The sequence below is a fragment of the Ascaphus truei genome, chromosome 2, assembly GCF_040206685.1.
Source record: "Ascaphus truei isolate aAscTru1 chromosome 2, aAscTru1.hap1, whole genome shotgun sequence".
In the NCBI taxonomy this organism is placed as follows: domain Eukaryota; kingdom Metazoa; phylum Chordata; class Amphibia; order Anura; family Ascaphidae; genus Ascaphus; species Ascaphus truei.
The window spans coordinates 427459463-427479855 of record NC_134484.1 but is presented as its reverse complement, the minus strand read 5'-3'; the positions used below and the strand labels follow the sequence as shown (position 1 = coordinate 427479855).

The following is a 20393-nucleotide window of genomic DNA, read 5'->3' as shown; positions in this document are numbered from 1 at the left end:
AATAAATTGGAGAATATATATGGGATTGAGCGAATTTGGAAGAAATAAGACCTACGACTGTGCCTCAAAAGGAAAGTGTGTGACCAGTTGAGCCTGCCTGTGCTCACGTATGTATGTGAAACCTGGACCCTAAATGCAAAGACAATTCAGAAGCTTCAGACAATCCAAAGAAGTATGGTGAGATGTATGTTGGGTATTACTCAAAGAATGACTGGGATCGAAACCAAACAAAATCTGTGACATCACAAGGGAGAAGACTTTAAAATGGCAGTGGGCAGGACATATCGCAAGAAGAAATCACTATCGTTAAACAGAGATAGTACTCGACTGGTTTCCAAAGAATATCAAAAGACCAAGACCACCAAAAGTAAGATGGAAGATTAAATCAAAAAATGTGTTGGCACAACGCAGAGAAGAGATGCTTGCAACTGCAGTACATGGAAGATCATTGGGGAGGCCTCATCCAGCAGGCTGAAAATTATGATACATATACTGTATGTATGTATATATATTATGGCAGGACGGCCTTGTGGCAGGGTCAGTAAGACGCTAGACATGGTATGAAACTTTGGCTGATGGATAATAAAACCACTATAATTAAATAAACGTCAGGGTACTGTCGCTTTAAGGCAAAATAAAACATGAAATAAATTCCTATTCCCGTTAGGGAAACTAACTCAACTTCTTCAGTCCTATCTACCGGGCAGCCAGCTAATCTGGTTATCCACCCCCCAAAACAAGTGCTCCACAAACAAAGTACAATAACAAAGTCTCTTGTCTAAAACCGCAGCAGCATTTTAACATTGTAGAGTGTTATTTATGGCTTATCTGTTTGTAGAGGATTCCTATTCCAGGGTCTTTGTGTGGCTCCTTCAATCCTTTAGGCACGCCGGTTCCGCGGAGCAGGCTGTCCAGTCCGTGGTGATCGTTTATCCTGGGTTGGAGTCCCAGTTGTGGAGAAGCCTCTCTACCCTCCTGGGGAAAAGCTAACTCAGTTAGGCAGGTTACTTTCTGCCTTTAAAACCTTAACTGCGGAGTGCTGTCTTAATTGGTGCCAGGTGCAGCAAACTCACAGAGAGAAATTTAACCTCCTGCATACTGGAACCTGTCCACTCTGCTAGCTCTTTAGTCCATAAGGGTAGTGACTCTGTTACAATGTGTTGCAAGGTCAATATAACAACAATTGGGTTTCTGAATTGGCTTGTTTATTTAGCCTCAAAAATATGGCATACAAAAACAATACAGCTTCTTTTCAGCAAACATAAACAAAATAGAAAGATCAGTCCTGAGCAGGGCTTTTCCCTTTTCCCAACAAGGGCTGTTCAAAGTCCAGTGTATCAATATACAAAACAGGTTTTGTAGGAAAAAAAAGAAAGACTTAATAGCCAAGTAGTTTTCCTCCAGAGTTTCAGTGTGTCTCACTGGTTCAGACAGCCCTGCATGTGTGAGCAGCCTGAGTTTTTACAGCCCCTTAATGAGGCAGCTGGGACCTAACAATTAACAAGACCTTCCCAGCTGAATTTTAACCTGGTCACTGCTACACTGCAGACCTAAACATAGGTCTTCCAAGCATAGGGCTGGTGTCTTTTATTCACCCTGTTACATTCCATCCCTGTTAGTGTGTGGCTGGGGCCACGCACGGCTGAAGTCCGACCATCAACCCCTTCTCTAGAGAATAAATCAGCATTTGCATTTTCCTTTCCAGGCATGTGCTGAATCTCAAACGAGAAGGGTTGGAGAGCCATATACCACCTGATCAACCTAGCATTGGAGTCTTTCATTGCATTTAACCATTTTAATGGTGCATGGTCTGTCACTAAAGTAAAATAGACTCCTGCCAGGTTATGCCCCAAGGCCTGAATTGCCCACTTTACTGCGAGGTATTTCTTCACAATCACCTCGGGACCAATATCCTACTTAGAAAAAGGATTGGGTGTTCTACTCCCTCAAACTGTTGTGACAGCACTTCCCCTAGCCCTATCTCTGATGCATCGTTTGTACGATAAAAGGCCTATTAAAGTCTGGGCTTCTAAGGATGGGACCCTCTGATAGACACCTTTTTACCTCCTCAAAGGCTCTTTGGCACTCCCTTGACCATACCACTTGTGTAAGGGTACACTTTTTTGTGAGGTCTGTTAGTGGTGCTGCAACTTCAGAGTAGTTAGGGATGAACCGCCATTAGTACCCTGCTAAACCCAACAGAGAGCGTACCTGGGTTTGAATTCAGGGGGTCGGAACTTCTTTCAGGGCAGCTACATTGTCGGCTAGTGGCCTTACTTTTCCATCTCCCACTGCATAACCCAAGTATTTGGTTTCAGCCTTACCTACTGTATGGCACATTTCTTAGGGTTGTCTGTAAGTCATGCCTCTCTTAGAGACCCGACGACCGCTTTCAACCTATTTAGATGGGCCAGCCAGTGTTTACTATAAATGGCAATGTCACCTAGGTAGGCTTCGCCATGAGCCCTATGAGGTCTCAGCACTTTATCCATGAGTCTCTGGAACGTGGCTGGAGCTCCATGCAGTCCAAATGGCATTGTCACAAACTGGTATAAACCTTTGGGAGTGGCAAAGGCGGTTTTGCACTTGGACTCCTCCTCTAAAAGTATTTGCCAGTATCCTTTTGTTAGGTCCAGCGTGGATATATATTCCGCTGTACCAAGGGCGTCAATTAACTCGTCCACCCTTGGCATCGGATATGTGTCAAACTTGGATACCTCATTGATCTTTCAGAGGTCCACACAAAATCTTACCTTCCCATCTAGTTTAGGGACCATAACTATTGGAATACACCACTCATTGTATGATTCCTCAAATCACACCTAAATTTAAAATTTCTTGTACCTCCTTCCTACCAGGGGTTTACGGCTTTCAGGCAACCTGTAAGGACGAGAACGTACTTTTACCCCGGGTGCTGTCTCTATCACATGTCAAACTAAATTAGTTTACCCTGGTAAATCAGAAAAAACATAATAAAATTGTTTAAATATTTCTAACAAGTCCCCTTTTTGTTCAGCGGACAACTGGCTACCAATAGGGATTTGATAATCACCAAAGGTGTTCCCCTGTGGGGACCCAGGTCAGTTTCCTCTTCCACCGGGTGTATGAACAGAGACCTCTGCACCTTTCAGGGTTTCAGCAAGTTCACATGGTAAATTTGTTTACCCTTCCTGGACCCTGGTTGAGAGATCTCGTAATCCACAACACCTGTGCGGCTGAGTACTTAGAATGGGCCCTGCCACTTTGCTAGGATTTTACTCTCACATCTGGGTAATAATAACATCACCTGGTTCCCCGGGTGAAACACTTTCATGCGAGTATTTTGGTTGTAATGTCTCTCCTGACTGTCTTGGGCCGATCTAAGATTCTCCCAAGCAAAATGCGACCCATGAGAACAGCTCCAACAATTTGTTGGCTACTTGCTTCGTAGTTGCTGTCCTCAGGGGGAATGCCTCAGGATATCTTGTTGCATAGTCGACTATTACCAGAATAAACCTGTGTCCTTTCGCAGAAGGATCTATAGGTCCTACTAAGTCTACTCCAATCCTCTCAAAGGGAACTGATACCAAGGGCAGAGGAACCATGGGGGCTGTTTTTTGTCCCTTCGGACTGGTTAGCTGGCATTCAGGACATGCCGCACATAATTTAGTAATGTCATTATACATCCCTGGCCAATAGAACTGGAACGAAATACAGTCCAAGGTTTTATCTCTACCAAAGTGACCACCCCAAGGGACAGTAGCACTAGGGTGAAGACAGTTTTAACAAATGCCTTGGGATCCAAGATTTGATTGTGACCTCCCCTGTTGGTGTCTGCCTGTTTACCCTATACAGAATATTATTTGATCATTCAAAATGAGGGAACACCATTACCCCTTGTGCATTCAATATCTGGTCATCAATTGTTACCACTTTATCATATTGTCTGGCCAGGCTTGTGTCTTCCCTCTGCCTCTGGCGAAAATCATGGAGACATAGCTCTGGTAAATTCCCATAGCCTATCCCTCCCTCCTTCTGGCCATCCCCAGTCATTATCTGTGACATGCCTATTACTATGGCTACCTTGAGCCCCAGATTTCTGTAACTAGTCCTGTTTGTCACAGCGCCTTTGCCTCCAAGTCTTCAGAACCCGGTGTCTACTGGGGAATAGATCTGCCAAGAAGGGGAACAGTTTACCAGGCTTCTCCTGTACCAGAGAATGAGGCTCCTCCTGAGAGGGAGCCAGTAGGTTTGAAAAGAAAGGCCTGTCCCGGCCAAGCAAAACAGGGACAGGGAGCCAAGAAGCGACTCTTACTTCGAGCCTGGCCTCCCGACCTTTTACCTGTAGCAGGATTTTGGCCATCGGATACCATTTTACATCGCCGTGTATACAATCTATGCTCCATGGTTAGTCATAGGAAAGCACGCCAGGCGGTAACAGTTCCTGGAAGACAAGAGTATTCCCAGAGCCTGAATCCACTAGGGCTTGGACAGTTTTGCCCCCAATCAGGACTGTAAATAGCCAGTGCTTACAGCTTTCTCTGGGGAAGGCTGAGGCAACGGTCCTGCTGAAGAAACAATCCATCTGCGGGCATTCCATATGATGGTGGCCTTGTTCCCGGCAGGTAGAACATGGAGAGCGATCTCTCACCATAGGTTGACGCAGATACCGATCAGCTGGACCGGATACTGGAGGCCAGGAGTTGGATGAGTACTGGGTGCGATGTCTTCTGAAGTCTCTCTCGCTTGGCGATGAGCCAACATCGGGAAGTAGACGAGGGTCTTGTCGGGGACCGGCGATCAGACCTCTTCGTTACTGGAACCACTGCTCCTTTGTGGGACTTGGCAGTCGCATGTGGATGGGTCGTAGCTTACCCGTGAGTCCGGTCTCCCTCTTTGGGCATCCGTCAGCGCCAGTGGAGTCAGATCCATCGGGCCCAGGACACTTTCCTGATCGTCGTCCCAAGGAAGTTTTCAAGGAGCTGGACAGCCAACGTTAGGGTTTTAGCAGCATGGCGTTTTACCCAAGAGCGTGTGGGAGGAATTATCACTTGTAGGAATTGTTCCAAAATAAATTGTTTGAGAATCGCCCCCTTATCCAGTAAGCGCTGAGCTAGGACCCGGGGTCTCATCTTAGGCTGGGGCCATAGAGGGGGTAGCAGGGCTGAGGCGCGCTGACGCTGAGGCTCGTCTGCTGAAATCTGCGCGATTTCATGCCCATGCAGGCGAGCCAGCGGGCGCGATCGGGAGGCGGGGGGAGACTGGGGGAGGCGGGGCAGTGACGTCGCTGGGCCAATTGCCCGCGACGCACCAACGTCAACGTCAAGGCGCCAACATCACGGCGCCGTGACGTTGATGCTGCTCCGCACTGATTGGATGTTTTCAGCCGACAGCGCTCTGAAAAACAGTTTGGCTGTCGGCTGAAAAATCCAGCGCCTCAGCACGCCTGTAGACGCTCACGTGAGGCCCCTCTAAAGACATCCTCATGGAGGATGCAGGGGCTCAGCGCGGAGCGTCCGCACGGCTCAGCGCTGCTTGTCCTTCTATGGACTCAGCCTTAGAGGTGTACTTCAGATGCCGGAATTGCTGCCGGTAGGTCTCTGGGGTCAGACCTAAGCGATCCAGTATAGTTACTTTAGCTTGTTTATAGTCCATAGCCTGATCCACTGGTAGGCACTGATATGAGGCCTGGGCTTCTCCTATGAGGAGCGGGGGCCAAAGCGATTGTCCAGCGATCTGAAGACCAGCCCTGGGCTTCGGTAACCCTTTCACATGTCAATAGAAAAGCCTCTGGATTCTCGTCTCGGCTCATTTTCCTCAGGAGGACTGGGAGTTTGTTCTGAAGTTCTGGACTGGCAGACACATGGGATTGGGCCAGCAGCCTGGCCACCCGCTCATCCTGTACTGCCTGCTGCTGGATAACAAGCTGAGTTTGCTGCTGCAATAGTAGTTGCTGCTGTTTGGCCTGCTCGCACAGAAACTCTTTAAAAAAAATGCTCCATTTAAAAAAAAAAAAAATGTTTTATGTGGCCCTTCAAATCCAGGGGCCTCTCAGCATCCCACTTCTAACACCATATGTTGCAGGGTCAATGCAACAACACTTGGGTTTCTGAATTGGCTTGTTTATTTAGCCTAAAAAATATGGCATACAAAAACAATACAGCTTATTTTCAGCAAACATAAACAAAATAGAAAGATCAGTCCTGAGAAGTGTTCTACCGGGTAGTGAGATTTGAAAAAAACGGGTACCTGGCCAAAAACAATAGTTCTACCCGGCCGGGTACCCGGTTTTTCACTTACCTGCAGGGTGGCGGCGACATCTAGGAAAAGCAGCAGCATTCCTGTGACAGTGGCAGCATCAGAAGTGTCTGTGTTTGTGAGCTGCCTGGGAACCATGTGACCGGAGCAGGAGACGGAGCGTGGGGGCGGCGGCTCAAACACACTGCTTACCTGCTGCGGTGCTGTGAAATGGATTCCTGCTGTCCCACGCCAGCTGAAGACACACTTCTGATGCTGCCACTGGTAAGTGATGTGATTATTTTCAGCTACCCTAACATTACCCGGCCCACTTCTCAGTTGCCGGGTCCGGGTAATGTCCGGGTAGCTGGAAATGTGCCGGGTAACGCCGGATACCGGATAATTCCGGGTACTCGGTACATCACTAGTCCTGAGCAGAGCTTTTCCCTTTTCCCAACAAGTGCTGTTCAAAGTTCAGAGTATCAATATACAAAACAGGTTTTGTAGGAAAGATAGACCTTATAGCAAGTAGTTTTCCTCCAGCGTTTCAGTGTGTCTCACTGGTTCAGACAGCCCTGCATGTGTGAGCAGCCTGGGTTTTTAAAGCCCCTTCACGAGGCAGCTGGGACCTGACAATTAACAAGACCTTCCCAGCTGAATTTTAACCCAGTCACTGCTGCACTGCAGACCTAAACATAGGTCTGCCAGGCATAGGGCTGGTGTCTTTATTCACCCTATAACTATCTATATATATTTTTATACATACACATACATTCAGATGTAGCCAGCCTTATCGTTTGTGTGGCTGCTCTGATGGCGCTGCAGTGGGTTTCATTTTTAATGGAAGCAGCCACAACGTTAATCCTTTTGGGCTGCATTCGGCGCAGTAACGTAAATGGGAAGTCTGGCTACAAAAATTTCTGATGCATCTGAAGATAAAAGTGTTTTACATGGAGAAGGCCCCGCTGTGCACTCGATAGACGAGGAACAACACAGAGTGTCTGCAGCAGGAAAAGCTGCCGGCGAAGGACTCCACAGAAAGACTGAAAGTCTTCTGCTTACCTGGGTTATGACCGAGCTATTTTTCGTGAGTAGAATTAGTATTGTTCTCACTGTCGTTGGAAGGATGAATACTATCTGTCTAATCCAGCTTTTTTGCCATGTTCACATGCTATTGTTTTTAAGATTTTTTTTATTAAACATTTGTTATTAGGTTATCACGATCGTGCTCGCCACAAACCGAGACCGGGCCGCGGGGCTGAGGTGGGGATATGAAAACACCCACCTTAGGCCTCGAAGCCGGTTCAGGGTTGCGCAGTCCATAGTCAAACATAGCCAGGTCAGGATTGGAGAAAGCAAGGTTAATGTTATCCAGGCAGGGGTCAAGACAGGCGGCACAGGAGCGGTAGTCAACAGGCAATCTTGGGTGAAGTTACTTCAGCGTAGAAGGCAAGAACCTTGAGTGAAGCCTTGAGTGAGCGAAGGTGCTGCAGCGCGACAAGGAAAGGACAGGAGTCACAGGAACAAGAAGCTTCAGTACAGGGACTTCAGCACAGGAACAAACTCCACTTGGAGGAAGCAGGAACCAGAAGCCACAGTGCTGGGAGTCCAACGCTTCAGCACGGGAAGGCAGGAAAAGTTCAGAGAAGCTGTTTCCGCATGGCAGGGTTTCTGGAAGGAGGGAATAGGAACAGAGAAGGGCGAAGGCCACAGGAACCAGGGGTGCAGACACGCCACAGGAAACACTGGGGGAACCAGCGTAGCCGCTTCAGCACAGCGAAGGCGAAGTCTGCCAGGAACAAGGAAAGCAGAACCGGGGCTACTAAGCAAGAAGGCCTTGGGAAGCAGGGGACTAGGAGCAGGAGACAAGGCGGCCTAGCAGGCCAAACAGAGAGTCTGTGACAAGCACAGTTACTTGCAACTGGTATTGCAAAGTCTATGTCCAGCCACTTCCTGAGGGCGGGGCAGTATATAAATAGAACAGGAGGCCAATCAGGCCAGAGCTGCACAGGAGGTAGCAAGAGGCACGTGATTGCAGAAGCAGGGAAAAGTTTGTCTGGAACCTGCCAAGCTCCTGAAGGATGGGTTCCAGCCAAACCCAGGAGCAGATTCCTCACATAGGTATATGCAACTCCAAAATTTGGTTCCCTCAACATTGCTCAATTTTTGGTCTAGATCAGACCAAATGCGAAACCGTGTCCAGTATATATATTACACCTATTAAACAAGTTATTTTAGAAAATTAATTACCTGATATAATGCCCTATGTTTGCACTTTATTTCCTCTTACACGTGTCATATCAACATGATCTATGAAATAAATCGCCAGAGCTGAGCAGCACTCCCAGGAACTATACACACTGGGATTGAATATACCAATCATTTCACTGGATTGGGATATTTACAATTGATGTTTCACATTTGTTCAGTGCCACCAAAGTAATTTCTGTTAGTATTGGTTAGCAACGCTTTATTAGTCACTAAGGTAGTCAAGTAATGTATATTAATATTCTATTTTTTAAATACAGCTTACCATAGATTGCCAATGTGGTTATCTAGATGGCCTGACCATTAGGCGAAGCATTAATAATAATTATTATTTCCTCGTATTATTTTTTATCTATCTATCTTTTTTTGTTTGTTTTTTTCTTTTTTTTTGGCCGGTATTTTGGCGCCCTATTATTTTTATTTTGCGTTGCGCTGGGGTGAGGTCACACCCCCTGCAGCCCCGATAACTACGCCACTGTTTATTTTATTTTTGGGGCGCAATTTTTAAGTTTCGTCTAGGGTGCATGAAACCCTTCCGCCCCATTGAGAGGGCCGGATAGCCACAGTGACAATCAATAGTTTTATGTATGGTTAACATTTATTTTAAATGTATTTATAATGTAGTGTTGTATGTTTTCCCAACGTGGTTTTTATTTATTTATTTTAAATGGCCAAAAGCATTATTTATTCATTTTAAATGGCCAAAAGCATTTTTATCCACATTTGCCTAATCAGGTTATTGGCCATTAGTCTAGAGCAGTGTTTTTAAACCAGGTTTCCTAGGAACCCATAGGTTTCCCCGGGCATCCCTAAAGGGTTCCCTTCAAATTTCTAGTCATTTCAAAATTATATCAAATACTGAAGAATTTTCAATGTATCTGATCACAGACTCACTGTTAGAGATGGTTGGGGGTTCTTCAGAATTTCACTTAGGGTTCCTTAACCATAAAAAGTTTGGAAACCACAGGTCTAGAGGGAAGGGGAGGTTTGTTTGGGGGGGCGGGGGATAAAGGGGTAGTGAGCGGGGGTGGGTGAAGGGGTTTGTTTCCCTGGGTAGGGTGTTTAGGCCTCCCAGGGGGTTTGGGAGAGGTTAATCCCTTGGTTACCTTATTGGTTAGTAGACCAAGGGGGGTATGTAGTGTATTTTTATATTTATATGAATCCCTTTGTAGGCCTTTGTGGAAACCCATGCCTAGTTGACCAATTGGGCCACTAAGGGGTTAATATTTACTGTCATGTATTTAAAGTTATATTTTATCATCTATTTAAGGTTGGTATGTATACAATGGGCAATATATTGGCCATTATATACATAGGAAAGATAGGGCTAATGCCAGCCTGGAATAGGTGATACAATATTTGCGGTATTTGTGCCGTTAAACCCAATATTTCTTGGAACGGAATATGATGAATGGCCGTTATTTTTGGTAGTGCAACGTTGATATATTACACTATAAAAATAATACACTGTTACGATGATAATACCGCAGTCTTAGGTTACTGCAACTTGCAGCCGGGCCCATGTACACTATGAGCATTATGGTAGAAAAACGCATTCAGAAGGAGCTCCAGGTAATAATAAATGGGCTATGTATAAAGACATTCTTTATAAAACAAACTGAAAAAGGGCATTGCATCAGCAAATTTATTTCTCACCTAAAATTATTACCGGCATATGTTAGTATGTCATTATTCATGTTCCTACATTTGGTACATGTTTTCTTATTCTTTGTATGGTGAGCGTTATGTTCATACATATGAATGCATTAACAAATGTTTGCATCGACTTGTGTTTGTCTTTTACACCAAGGAAAACTTTACGGACAATTTTGACGCTTTTATGGCGCACATAGGTACGCTATAGACGACATCAAAAGTCTACCTCTAACTCCTAGCATCATTTTGTTCTTTCTGAAAAACAAGTTGACGCACACATCACACACAACACATACAAATTGGCTTAATACATTGTGCACTAACTGGCTATTATTCTGTGCGTCTGTTCAGTTATAGTGACCCTTTATACTGTACAATAGAAAATTATGTTTACCTGTTCTTTCTGCCGTGTGGAACTCTCTCTTTTGAACTTTACTCTCGTTGCCTGTAAAACAAGAATACATTATGCACAATATATCATGTATACCCTGTTCACTTATGTACAGTAACTGTATTTGTAACCATGTATTATTTGTCACCTTAACTCTGTGCCCAGGACATACTTGAAAACGAGAGGTAACTCTCAATGTATTACTTCCAGGTAAAACATTTTATAAATAAATAAATAAATAAAACATTTACATTTAATAACTTGCTATATCACATAAGCAAATGCAAGTTACCCATGTCTTTGAAATATATTTTCTTTCTCTATTATGCTGCCAGTTTGTACAGCACTGTAGATAACATTTTTCAGACACAATAAGTCCTTGCCCCAAAGATCTTACCATCTAATTTTGGTGCTTGAGTCACAAGGAGATAAAGTGACTTGCCCAGGATTTTAACCCGATTCTCCCTGCTTTTTGAGGTAGGTGTCTTTGTTTTCAGAGACAGTGCTTGTACTCACGGAGCAACTACTTAAGTAAAACAGATGTAGTTACAGGAATATCATAAAATACTAAAATAGGTAACTAAATGCACAACTTACCACATGAGCTTGAACTTTTTGCCAGGAGGAAATATTTCTTTGGTCAGTGGAAAACCCATGTGTTGCACTCTACATTTAAATACAAAACATATGGAAACATGGTATGGTTATCTTAGTGGACACTTTATATACCAGTCTTTTATGTGGAGGGGACATTAGCAAGTGGAGGGAAATGTAGTGGATTTTTCATTTTAAATATGAGGTTTAGCCTCACCTACAACACAACTGTAAGCACTCTCGTGGTCATAGAAAGCTTGCAAGCTTACAAAAACTCACAGACAAAAGTGAAACCATGGCAACAACATTTTTATTTGATTATAAAAACCACTTAATATTGGATTGGTCATCTGTAAAGAGCTGCATCATTAGTCATTTTCAGGACTGTAACCTATATGGAGTCTTGACACATATATTGACTGTCATCATGTTATGACCACTCATAGTGGTTGCTCACTCATACAGTATACAGTATACAAACATAAATCATTATATTTTTGTTTATTTGGGGGTTATTGTGCATATCACACTTTGTATGTAAATAAGTCAGTGTTTTTCAACCAGGGTTCCTAGGAACCCTTGGGTTCCCCGGGCATCCCTAAAGGGTTTCCTGCAATTTTATGGTTATGTGAACACTGTATCAAATACAGAAGAATTTATAATACATATGATCAAAGAGTTGCTATTAGAGATAGTTAGGGTTCCTAAAAATTTCACCCAGGGTTCCTTAAAAAAAAAAAAAAAAAAAAAAGGCTGGAAACCACTGATCTAAGTGGAAGGAAGATGAAACAGCAGCACTCACGGGCTTTACCAGTTCCAAAGCAAAGATGCTTCCTTACATTCAATAGCAAATACATAGATGCAGAAACAAAAGTGTATATTTACACCCGACAATGGGTGGCGTGTTCCCCCCTAGACATTATTTCTATGTTTCTGCAACTACGTAAAATAAAGTCACATCTTTGCTATTGAATAGCATAACCTTGAATGGGTCTGTTTCATCTCCCATTCCCAAATGAGTTGCAGCAGGACATCCTTGACAGTTTAGCACTGGAGTTGTTAGCTTGCTTGATGATGAGGGGGGGAGAGCTGGCGAGGGGGAGCTGATGATGATGAAGGGGGGAGAGCTGGTGAGGGGGAGCTGATCGCGATGAGGGGAGGAGAGCTGGTGAGGGGGAGCTGATGATGATGAAGGGGCGAGAGCTGGTGAGGGGGAGCTGATGATGATGAAGGGGGAGAGCTGGTGAGGGGGAGCTGATGATAAGGGGGGGTGAGCTGATGAGGGAGCTGATGAGGATTCAGAGGGGAGAGCTGGTGAGGGGGAGCTGATAATTCGAGAGAGGATCAGGGAGAGGATGGGGGAGGGAGAAAAAAAATTACAGTCAGTATTAATATTAATGGGACCTTGAAATTTGTTTTGCTCGGGGGCCCGCCCATGTCTAGCTACGCCACTGAATCAATCTTACATATTTTCCTATTGACCAATAACTCCGTGTTATTCTAACCCTACGCCTCACCACTCATGTCTGTTTACCAGAGTAGCTTGCTGCTGAGTACAATGTCCTGTCTAATCAGCTCTACGTGTAGAGACACTTTGTTGAACTCTTGTTGAAATCTACGTGAAAGGGAACATTTACAGACTGATCTTGATTCAGACCTGCCCCGAAAAATTGCTGTTAATCAAACATCAAGATCGTCTTTCTACCTCTGCACAACAGCTACCCCAATGGAGGAGGAGATGATTGCATGAGTGACAACAAAAGTATACAGTGTATCAGTGTCTGTGTTCATTACTGTTTATTGGACTGTGCACTGCCTGGGCTTTATTTTCTAGTAGAAAAAACTAAATGTGGATTCTTTTTGCAACAGATATTGCCTTATTGTTCTTCTCTGATTTTTTTTTTTGTTTCAATTTTTTTATTGCTTTTTACACAGAATAACAGATTATACATTTCCGACTCATCAGTAAAGAGTGGAGTACACTTAATCATGTAGTCACAATGGTTCATAGGCTTTATAACACTTCACTTATCAGAAACGTACATATTTGTTCTGACAGTACGGCTCCCCATACCTTCGTAGGTTAGGTGAGGGTGACCTCAGATGCATGAATATCTTTGAATTTGTCCACTCTTCAGGTTAACCAATTTGGAATGACAGGACAGAGTAAGAAAAAGAATAGAAAGAAAGAGGGGGGTGTGGAGGGGGGTGGGTGGGTGTGGAGGGGGGGAGCCAGGTGGGGCCCGAGCGTGCTTAGCCTCAGCATCTCTGATAATCTTTTGTTAGTGGCTGCTTCCTATTCCCGTATTCCTCTGCATTGGGGGGTTGGTCTGGGGTTTAGCTTAGGATGGGGACCATATGTCCCAAACTCTGTGGAATTTTTCCACTTTTTGGGAGAGCTGGGCCGAGAGCAGCTCCATTGTTTTGACTTCTCTCAACCTTTTGTTCACCGTTTGCTTGGCAGGTGCATTGACGTTCTTCCAGGCAGCTGCTATTGAACAGCGTGCGGCCGTGAGGATGAATCTGATCATTTTGCCCTCTGGCGAGGGGATCTCTTCCACAGGCTTTCCCAGTAGGTATATCATCGGGTCCAAAGGGATTCTCAGCTCTGTGGTTTCTTGCAACATATTTTGTTGATATGTGCCATATCTCCTCTCAGGCCCCACCCTCTCCAGCAGAGATCAGGTGTGCCTGGGAAGATCTGTCTCAGCCTACTCGGGGTTAGGTACCATTTAAATAGGATTTTGTATAAATTTTCTTTTGTGGTCGTGCAGATTGATGTTTTAGCTGATGATTCCCAGATATCCTCCCAGTCTTCCCTATCTATTTCTATCCCGAGATCTTCGGCCCATTTCAACATATAATTATGGTTTTGTGGGGTTGTTGTCAAAGTCAGTCCCGTATATATCCTCGAGATCAGCCCCTTCTGGTGCACGCCTATTGTGCATAGTCTTTCAAATTTTGTTAAATTTGGAAAGCTCTTGTTCTGCGATACTGACTGCAGAAAGTGTCTAACCTGTAGGAAGCCAAAGATTGGGATATCCCGTGCTTAGTATTTTGTTTGCACCTCCTGGAATGTCATAGGCTTGCCTCCGACCACAGGGTCCTCTAATCTTACAATGCCAAGCTCCTTTAGTTTTTTGAATGAGTTTTTTATACACCCTGGGGGAAATTCGGGGTTATTATATAAAGGAGTCAACAGAGATGGACTCGAATTGAGTGAATATTTCTTTTTGGATCTGGACCAAATCTCCCACGTACACCTCATCGATCCCAGCTTAAATCTCCCGGGAGGTCACTCGCCCTCCACTCCACCACAAAGGGTGGAGGTCAGGGAGCGAGGGGACACAAAGACAGACTCCATCTGCAACCAGCTTGCGGTGGTGGGGTCGTTGTTCCACGACACCACTTGTTTTAACTGGGACGCTTGATAGTATTTGGTGATATCAGGTACCCCCACGCCCCCCCTCCTAAGGTGACAGCATTACTGATCTCGCCACTCTCGGCCTTTTGTTCTTTCAAATAAATTGGAACATTCTATTTTGTATGTTTTTAAGTTCTGCTATCGGGACTTTTACCGGGATTGTTTGGAATAGGTATAACAATCTTGGAACTACATTCATCTTTACTGTGGCTATCCGTCCCAACCAGGAGATCTGTAGATCGTTCCATCGCTGAAGGTCTTTTTTTATTTTTTCAAACAGCGTGGGGTAGTTACTCTTATAGAGTTCCCGGTATGATTTTGTTATTTTAATTCCAAGGTATTTTATATTATTAGCAGCCCATTTGTATTTAAATTTGGATTGTAGTATTGCCCTCTCTGCATCTGGTAGGTTTAGGATTTCAGATTTATCGTTATTAATTTTGTACCCGGATATTTTGCCAAATTGGTTTAGTTGTAGCTGGAGATTGGGCAAGGATATTCATGGGTTTGCTATAGATAGTATAATGTCATCTGCGAAGAGGGAGATCTTATAGTCCAACTCACCTATTTTTATACCTTGGATGTTTTGGTCTTCTCTAATCGTCGCTGCCAGTGGCTCAATTGTTAATGTGAAGAGGAGTGGGGACAGCAGGCATCCCTGTCTGGTGCCATTTCTAATTTTGATTGGAGTCGAATCCCCCCCGGGAGCTTGACGTAGGCAGTGGGCGACCTATACAGGGCTCTAACGCCCTCTAGGTATGGTCCCGCGAATCCGAATTTTAATAGTGTTTTATCCAAAAAATCCCACTTGATTCTATCAAACGCTTTCTCAGTGTCTAAGCTTAATAGAATAGCTTTTGTATCGGCCAGGTGTACGCAGTCCACTATGTTTATGACTTTTCGGGTGTTGTCAGAGGCCTGCCTGTTTTGAATGAAGCCCACCTGATCTATATGGATGAGTCTCGACAGGATCGGAGACAACATGTTCGCTAAAATTTTACTATATATTTTCAAGTCGGTATTCAATAGCGAAATAGGCCTATAGCTACCACATTGGAGGGGGTCCCGCCCCTCCTTATGAATGATGGCTAGATTGGCCATGGACGTTGAGGTCGGGACGGGTTCCCCCTCCAGAAAAGAATTGAATGTCTCAAGGATATATGGGGAGAGCACCTTCACAATTTTTTTATAGTACAGGTTGGAAAAGCCGTCCGGGCCTGGGGTCTTATTTGTTTTTAGTGAGCCTATGGCCTCCATCAGTTCCTCTTTAGAGATGCGTTTGTTTGTTCTTCTCTGATTTTGACTGTGTGCTGGAGTCACCGTTGACTAAATATACATTACACTTAGGTTATTGGAGACACACTGTGCTCCGGACACCAACTTGTTTTAACCTCCTCTATTTTGTCCTTTTTCTTTTTACCCCTTTTTTCAGGCTTCTGATAGGCGTGTTGTTCCAAAACACTTTATTTTATAATAATAGGTTTGTTACTATTTTAGTGTTATTCCTCCCATTTTCTCTTTTATTGTAGTCACCAGACTAGTGTGCCATAAAGGTGCATGTAGTGTTTAGTTAGTTATCGGTTAATTTAGTTTGTTTTTGTTTAGTTTCGGTTAGTAACCGCTATAGTAATTAAGGGGTTAGTGCCCTCCTCCCCTGCCCGATAACCACCCTCCCCGGGGCAACTACCCCACTTCCTTTACCCCACTCCAAAATGGGCAAAGGCACTAGTAGCCAAAAATGACTAATAGCATGTTTGCCCATTTGTATGCAAAACAAAAGAAATAGACAATAAAATAACATTGGCATAACAGTACAATACATTACGCTTGTCAATAAACCCATTGATTGTTACTGTGGTAAACCATGCCCATATTTGCCATAATGGCAATGAATGAGCAACCTACTGTAAAAAAAAAACATAATAAAAAATAAAATACATTACAATTAAATAAAAACAAGCATTTGTCAAAAAAGTTGTTTTTATTTGATTTTAATATCACAGAATTGAAGCAGGGGGTCTCCGGAGCTGAAACACATTAATTTCAGCCTAGTTTGTTTGAAAACAAGACGGAATCAGATGAATAATACATTTCTTCTTGCAACACTTCTATGGCTCTCATTATTACTGTACAGTTGTGATGGTGTTCTAAAATGTAATGTCATACATTGAAAAGCAGAACTAACATTCTATACGTCAGTCATTTAACTTACCAAATGTGCTTGCCCTTGGCGATGAATGGGAGGACCTGCTTCATCAGCATATACTTGTATTGGTTGGCGTGTCTGAAATGTATGAGACTTTAACTACATTTGTGTGCAGAAACGACACAAAAACATGGCAAGAAGAGCACATCCACATGGTGGAATAAGTAGGACTGAAGGTTATCTCCCCTTCACCTTCCCCTCCCCGTTAAGAAATCACATTGTAACAGAAAACTTGAAAAATAATTTTAACTAGTTTAAACCTATTTAACCTACCATTGACATTAGTTCCATCACGTCTTTGTGTAACTGTAACTTTAAATGTCAACAATATATATCAGCCTTTAGAAATTGACATCAAAGTTCTCAAATAGTAAAAAAAAAAAAAAAACCTTCTTATAACAGAACTGTATAAACTAGAGCTTTCATTTTGAACATTCATATGTGTTATTCCTCAAATGATTTGAAGTGTTTCCACATCCCCAGCCCCACTTTACCAGATAATCATTCTCCTGTTGTTGAATAGAACGTCCAGTCTGGTCAGCTCTCAGTTTTGATTCTCTGTCATCCTGTAGTTAGTAATACAACATATTATTATTTATTCGCACAAAGATTATGGAAAGAACAGATTTTGAAAATACAGATTTTGAAAGAACAGATTTTGAAAATACTTTCGTAGGCCACATTAATAGTCCTCTTATATGTTACTATTATATGTTGTATATTTATATGACATGCCATTTAACAAAACAATGTACTATACAGATGTAGCAATGTAATGATTTATCCCGCTGGCACTTTATGGTGGGATGTTCTGTGATATTCTGCATTATGAGTGTTACTAATTTCTATGGAAACTTGAATATTCTGCATTCTTATCAGAGTGAGCAATGACATCTGCTACTTCTGTATTTATGCTCAATGTTCAAAAACGATTTAACCCCAAACACACTCACTCTGTAGCAGTTCCCTATGAATTCAGAGGTATCTATATTCAGATGACCATTCACCCTTGGTCGTACATGTATGAGATCGGTACACAGTAGCAGAGATAACTGTGACGGTGAAGGGGTCCCCAGGCCACCAATTAAAGCATTATGCCCAGCTGGGGGGCCCCTGAGTCATAAAAGGTGACTGTTGAGTGCCAGTTCTGCAGCCCAGAGCTGGCTGCAGTCCTGAAAATGTATAATGCAGTGTTGGAAATGTGCCCCTGAGCTATATTAGGGAATTGTGAGTGTCAGATCTTCAACCCAATTGTGGTATATAACTGTTGGTATAATAAAGATTGAAGAAGCAGATGATCGATGCCGCCACCACTCCTAGAAGCACAGACGCACCAGGAAGTGGTTGTAGATTAAAAAAACTTTATTGGCTACATAAAACGGATATCTTGTCAAACACTAGAGACCTCTAGTTTGTCAAGATATCCGTTTTATGTAGCCAATAAAGTTTTTTTAATCTACAACCACTTCCTGGTGAGTCTGTTCTTCTAGGAGTGGTGGCGGCATCGACCATCTGCTTCTTCAATTACTTCCGGATAATGGCCACGTCAGGGGACACCGGTTACCAGCCCAAGTGCTCCGCTACGCCGACAGAGGAAGAGACTTACGGTTACAATAGTGAGTACAATAGTGAGTACTTGCACTCCGTACCGTTACCGTCATTGCAGTCATATCCCGCACAGATCGGGTCTGCTCTCAATATCCCCTCACGGACAAGCGGCTGACTGGGTATATCCCTTTATACTCCGTTTATACTTATACTCCGTTTATACTAATACCTCAGAGCATATACAGCTCATAGTACGTGATTCCTCGAGTCACAGACGGCTCACATTTTTCGGTATAATAAAGATGTATGTGGTTTTACTGTTCCAGGAGTGCCAGCCAGCGGGGATGTGCAGAGCGTGAGTTTGAGGGGTGATTTTACAATAAAATGTTGTCAGGGTGTGTTTGGGTAGACGGGGGCCATTGTTGCGGGGTACCCCGAAACATGTACTCAGGAATCCCCCCAGATGAGATGACACTTAGGTTGTGTAATCCTGGGCTTTGAAATGCAGGGGAAGAAACCTCTGGGCTTCAAAGAAATAGAGGTGTGAGAGCCATTTGGTCAAGAGGGGGGCTTATGGCTACTAGATCAAAGGGACATTTTCCTAGAGGTGTAAAACCTATTGGTAGCAGGAAAGGCTAATTGGAACACCATTATACTCACTTCAAAGGGTCCATTTGGCCTAGCTAGTCTGAGCGGCATTCATTAAGGAAGCAGAATAGCATAAGTGGCAAGTGGCCAGTGGGGGGAAGATGACATTTTTGTTGCACATGCTCAGTTGCGATACTGAGGCTTTGTGTCAGTTTTTGGAGTGCCTGGCAAACCCTTGCTATAGGTGGGATAATTGGTTCCCACGCAGTGATTCGCTGCAGACTGAAAAAATGGGACATGTGAAAGTTTAAAAGTTGGTGCAGCAATCAGAGGTCAGAGTAATCTGAGATTAACAAGTGGGTGGAAAGAAAGCATCCCTATAGTGTGGCAGTAGAAGAGAGGACACCTTAATTAAAACTTAATTTTATTATACACTTGTTAAAATAAACTGTTTGGGGAAAAACACATGTACAGAACAAACAAAAAATAGTTAAAAGGATGGAGAGGTGTGGTAGGGTGTTTTTTTCAACCAAAATAATTTTTATTGAGTGCATGGTACAATAATCACATACTCTTCCAACCCATTATCTTATACAAAGGTATCCATAACAACTCTTTTTGTAAATAAATTCACAAAAGACAGACTGGGGTTACAAACAGACCAACAGGACCTACAGACAGACTACACCGGGGAGGAGGTAGGGAAGGGGGGGGGGGGGGAGAGGTTGCCACAGAACGATGTCGACTCCGCTGGGCGCATCTTAGAGGCTGTGGTTTTCGTTGAGGTCTGGGTTCTTGAGTTTGGTAGGCTTTTGGTCTCAGAGGACTCGCAGTAACAGCAGCTATGCTTATCTTTTTCTTTACTTAGTTTAGTGAACCTCTAATCTTGTCAAGGATCTAAGGCCTTCTGTCCACTACACTTCATCCAAGGAGAACGCGCCTACATCTATTAAAGCAGTATGTTGGAGGCATTAACCCCTGGGATATCGTTTAGGTCTAGCCATGGTGACCATACTTTGAGAAAATTTGTGCCGGTGTCGTTAACTAGACTCGTTAACTGTTCCATCCGGCAGACGTGCCAAATTCGATTTCTAATTTTTGGGATATTTGGTAGATCCGGTTGCTTCCACAATGCTGCGAGTTCGCACCTCAGGGCAGTTGCAAAATGTGCAATTAATTTGTGCACCGACCTGTTTAGCCCCGGGGTGCCTCTGGCCAGCAGAAACAACCAGGGGTCCAAAGGGATCGTGCAGTCGAGAATTCTCTGAAGCCAATTCCTGAGTTCCTCCCAGATTGGGAGTACTTTGGTGCAGCCCCACAGCATGTGTAGCAAGTCTGCCCGCTCCCCACATTGTTTAGGGCACAATGGAGGGCAACCTTTAACAAACTTTGACAATCGTGTTGGGGTCAGATACCACCTCATCAGGACTTTATACGCGTTCTCCTTTAATGTCGTGCAAATTGAGCTCTTGGCTGCTGCCAGGCTGATCTGATCCCAGACT

The 20393-nt window shown here is 43.8% G+C and overlaps 1 protein-coding gene across 1 annotated transcript in view; it reads right to left on the bottom strand.

The window, feature by feature from the left end:
* LOC142488275 (uncharacterized) overlaps positions 1–18425 on the bottom strand; it is a 33638-nt gene extending 15213 nt beyond the window's left edge. The window contains exons 1-5 of the mRNA XM_075588648.1: positions 18411–18425; positions 17250–17321; positions 16762–16833; positions 11129–11197; positions 10535–10585 (exon numbers count right to left, since the gene is read on the bottom strand). Coding sequence (XP_075444763.1) covers positions 10535–10585; positions 11129–11197; positions 16762–16833; positions 17250–17321; positions 18411–18425 — 279 coding nt within the window. The remainder of the gene's footprint in view (positions 1–10534; positions 10586–11128; positions 11198–16761; positions 16834–17249; positions 17322–18410) is intronic.
* Between the last annotated feature and the right edge of the window lie 1968 nt (positions 18426–20393).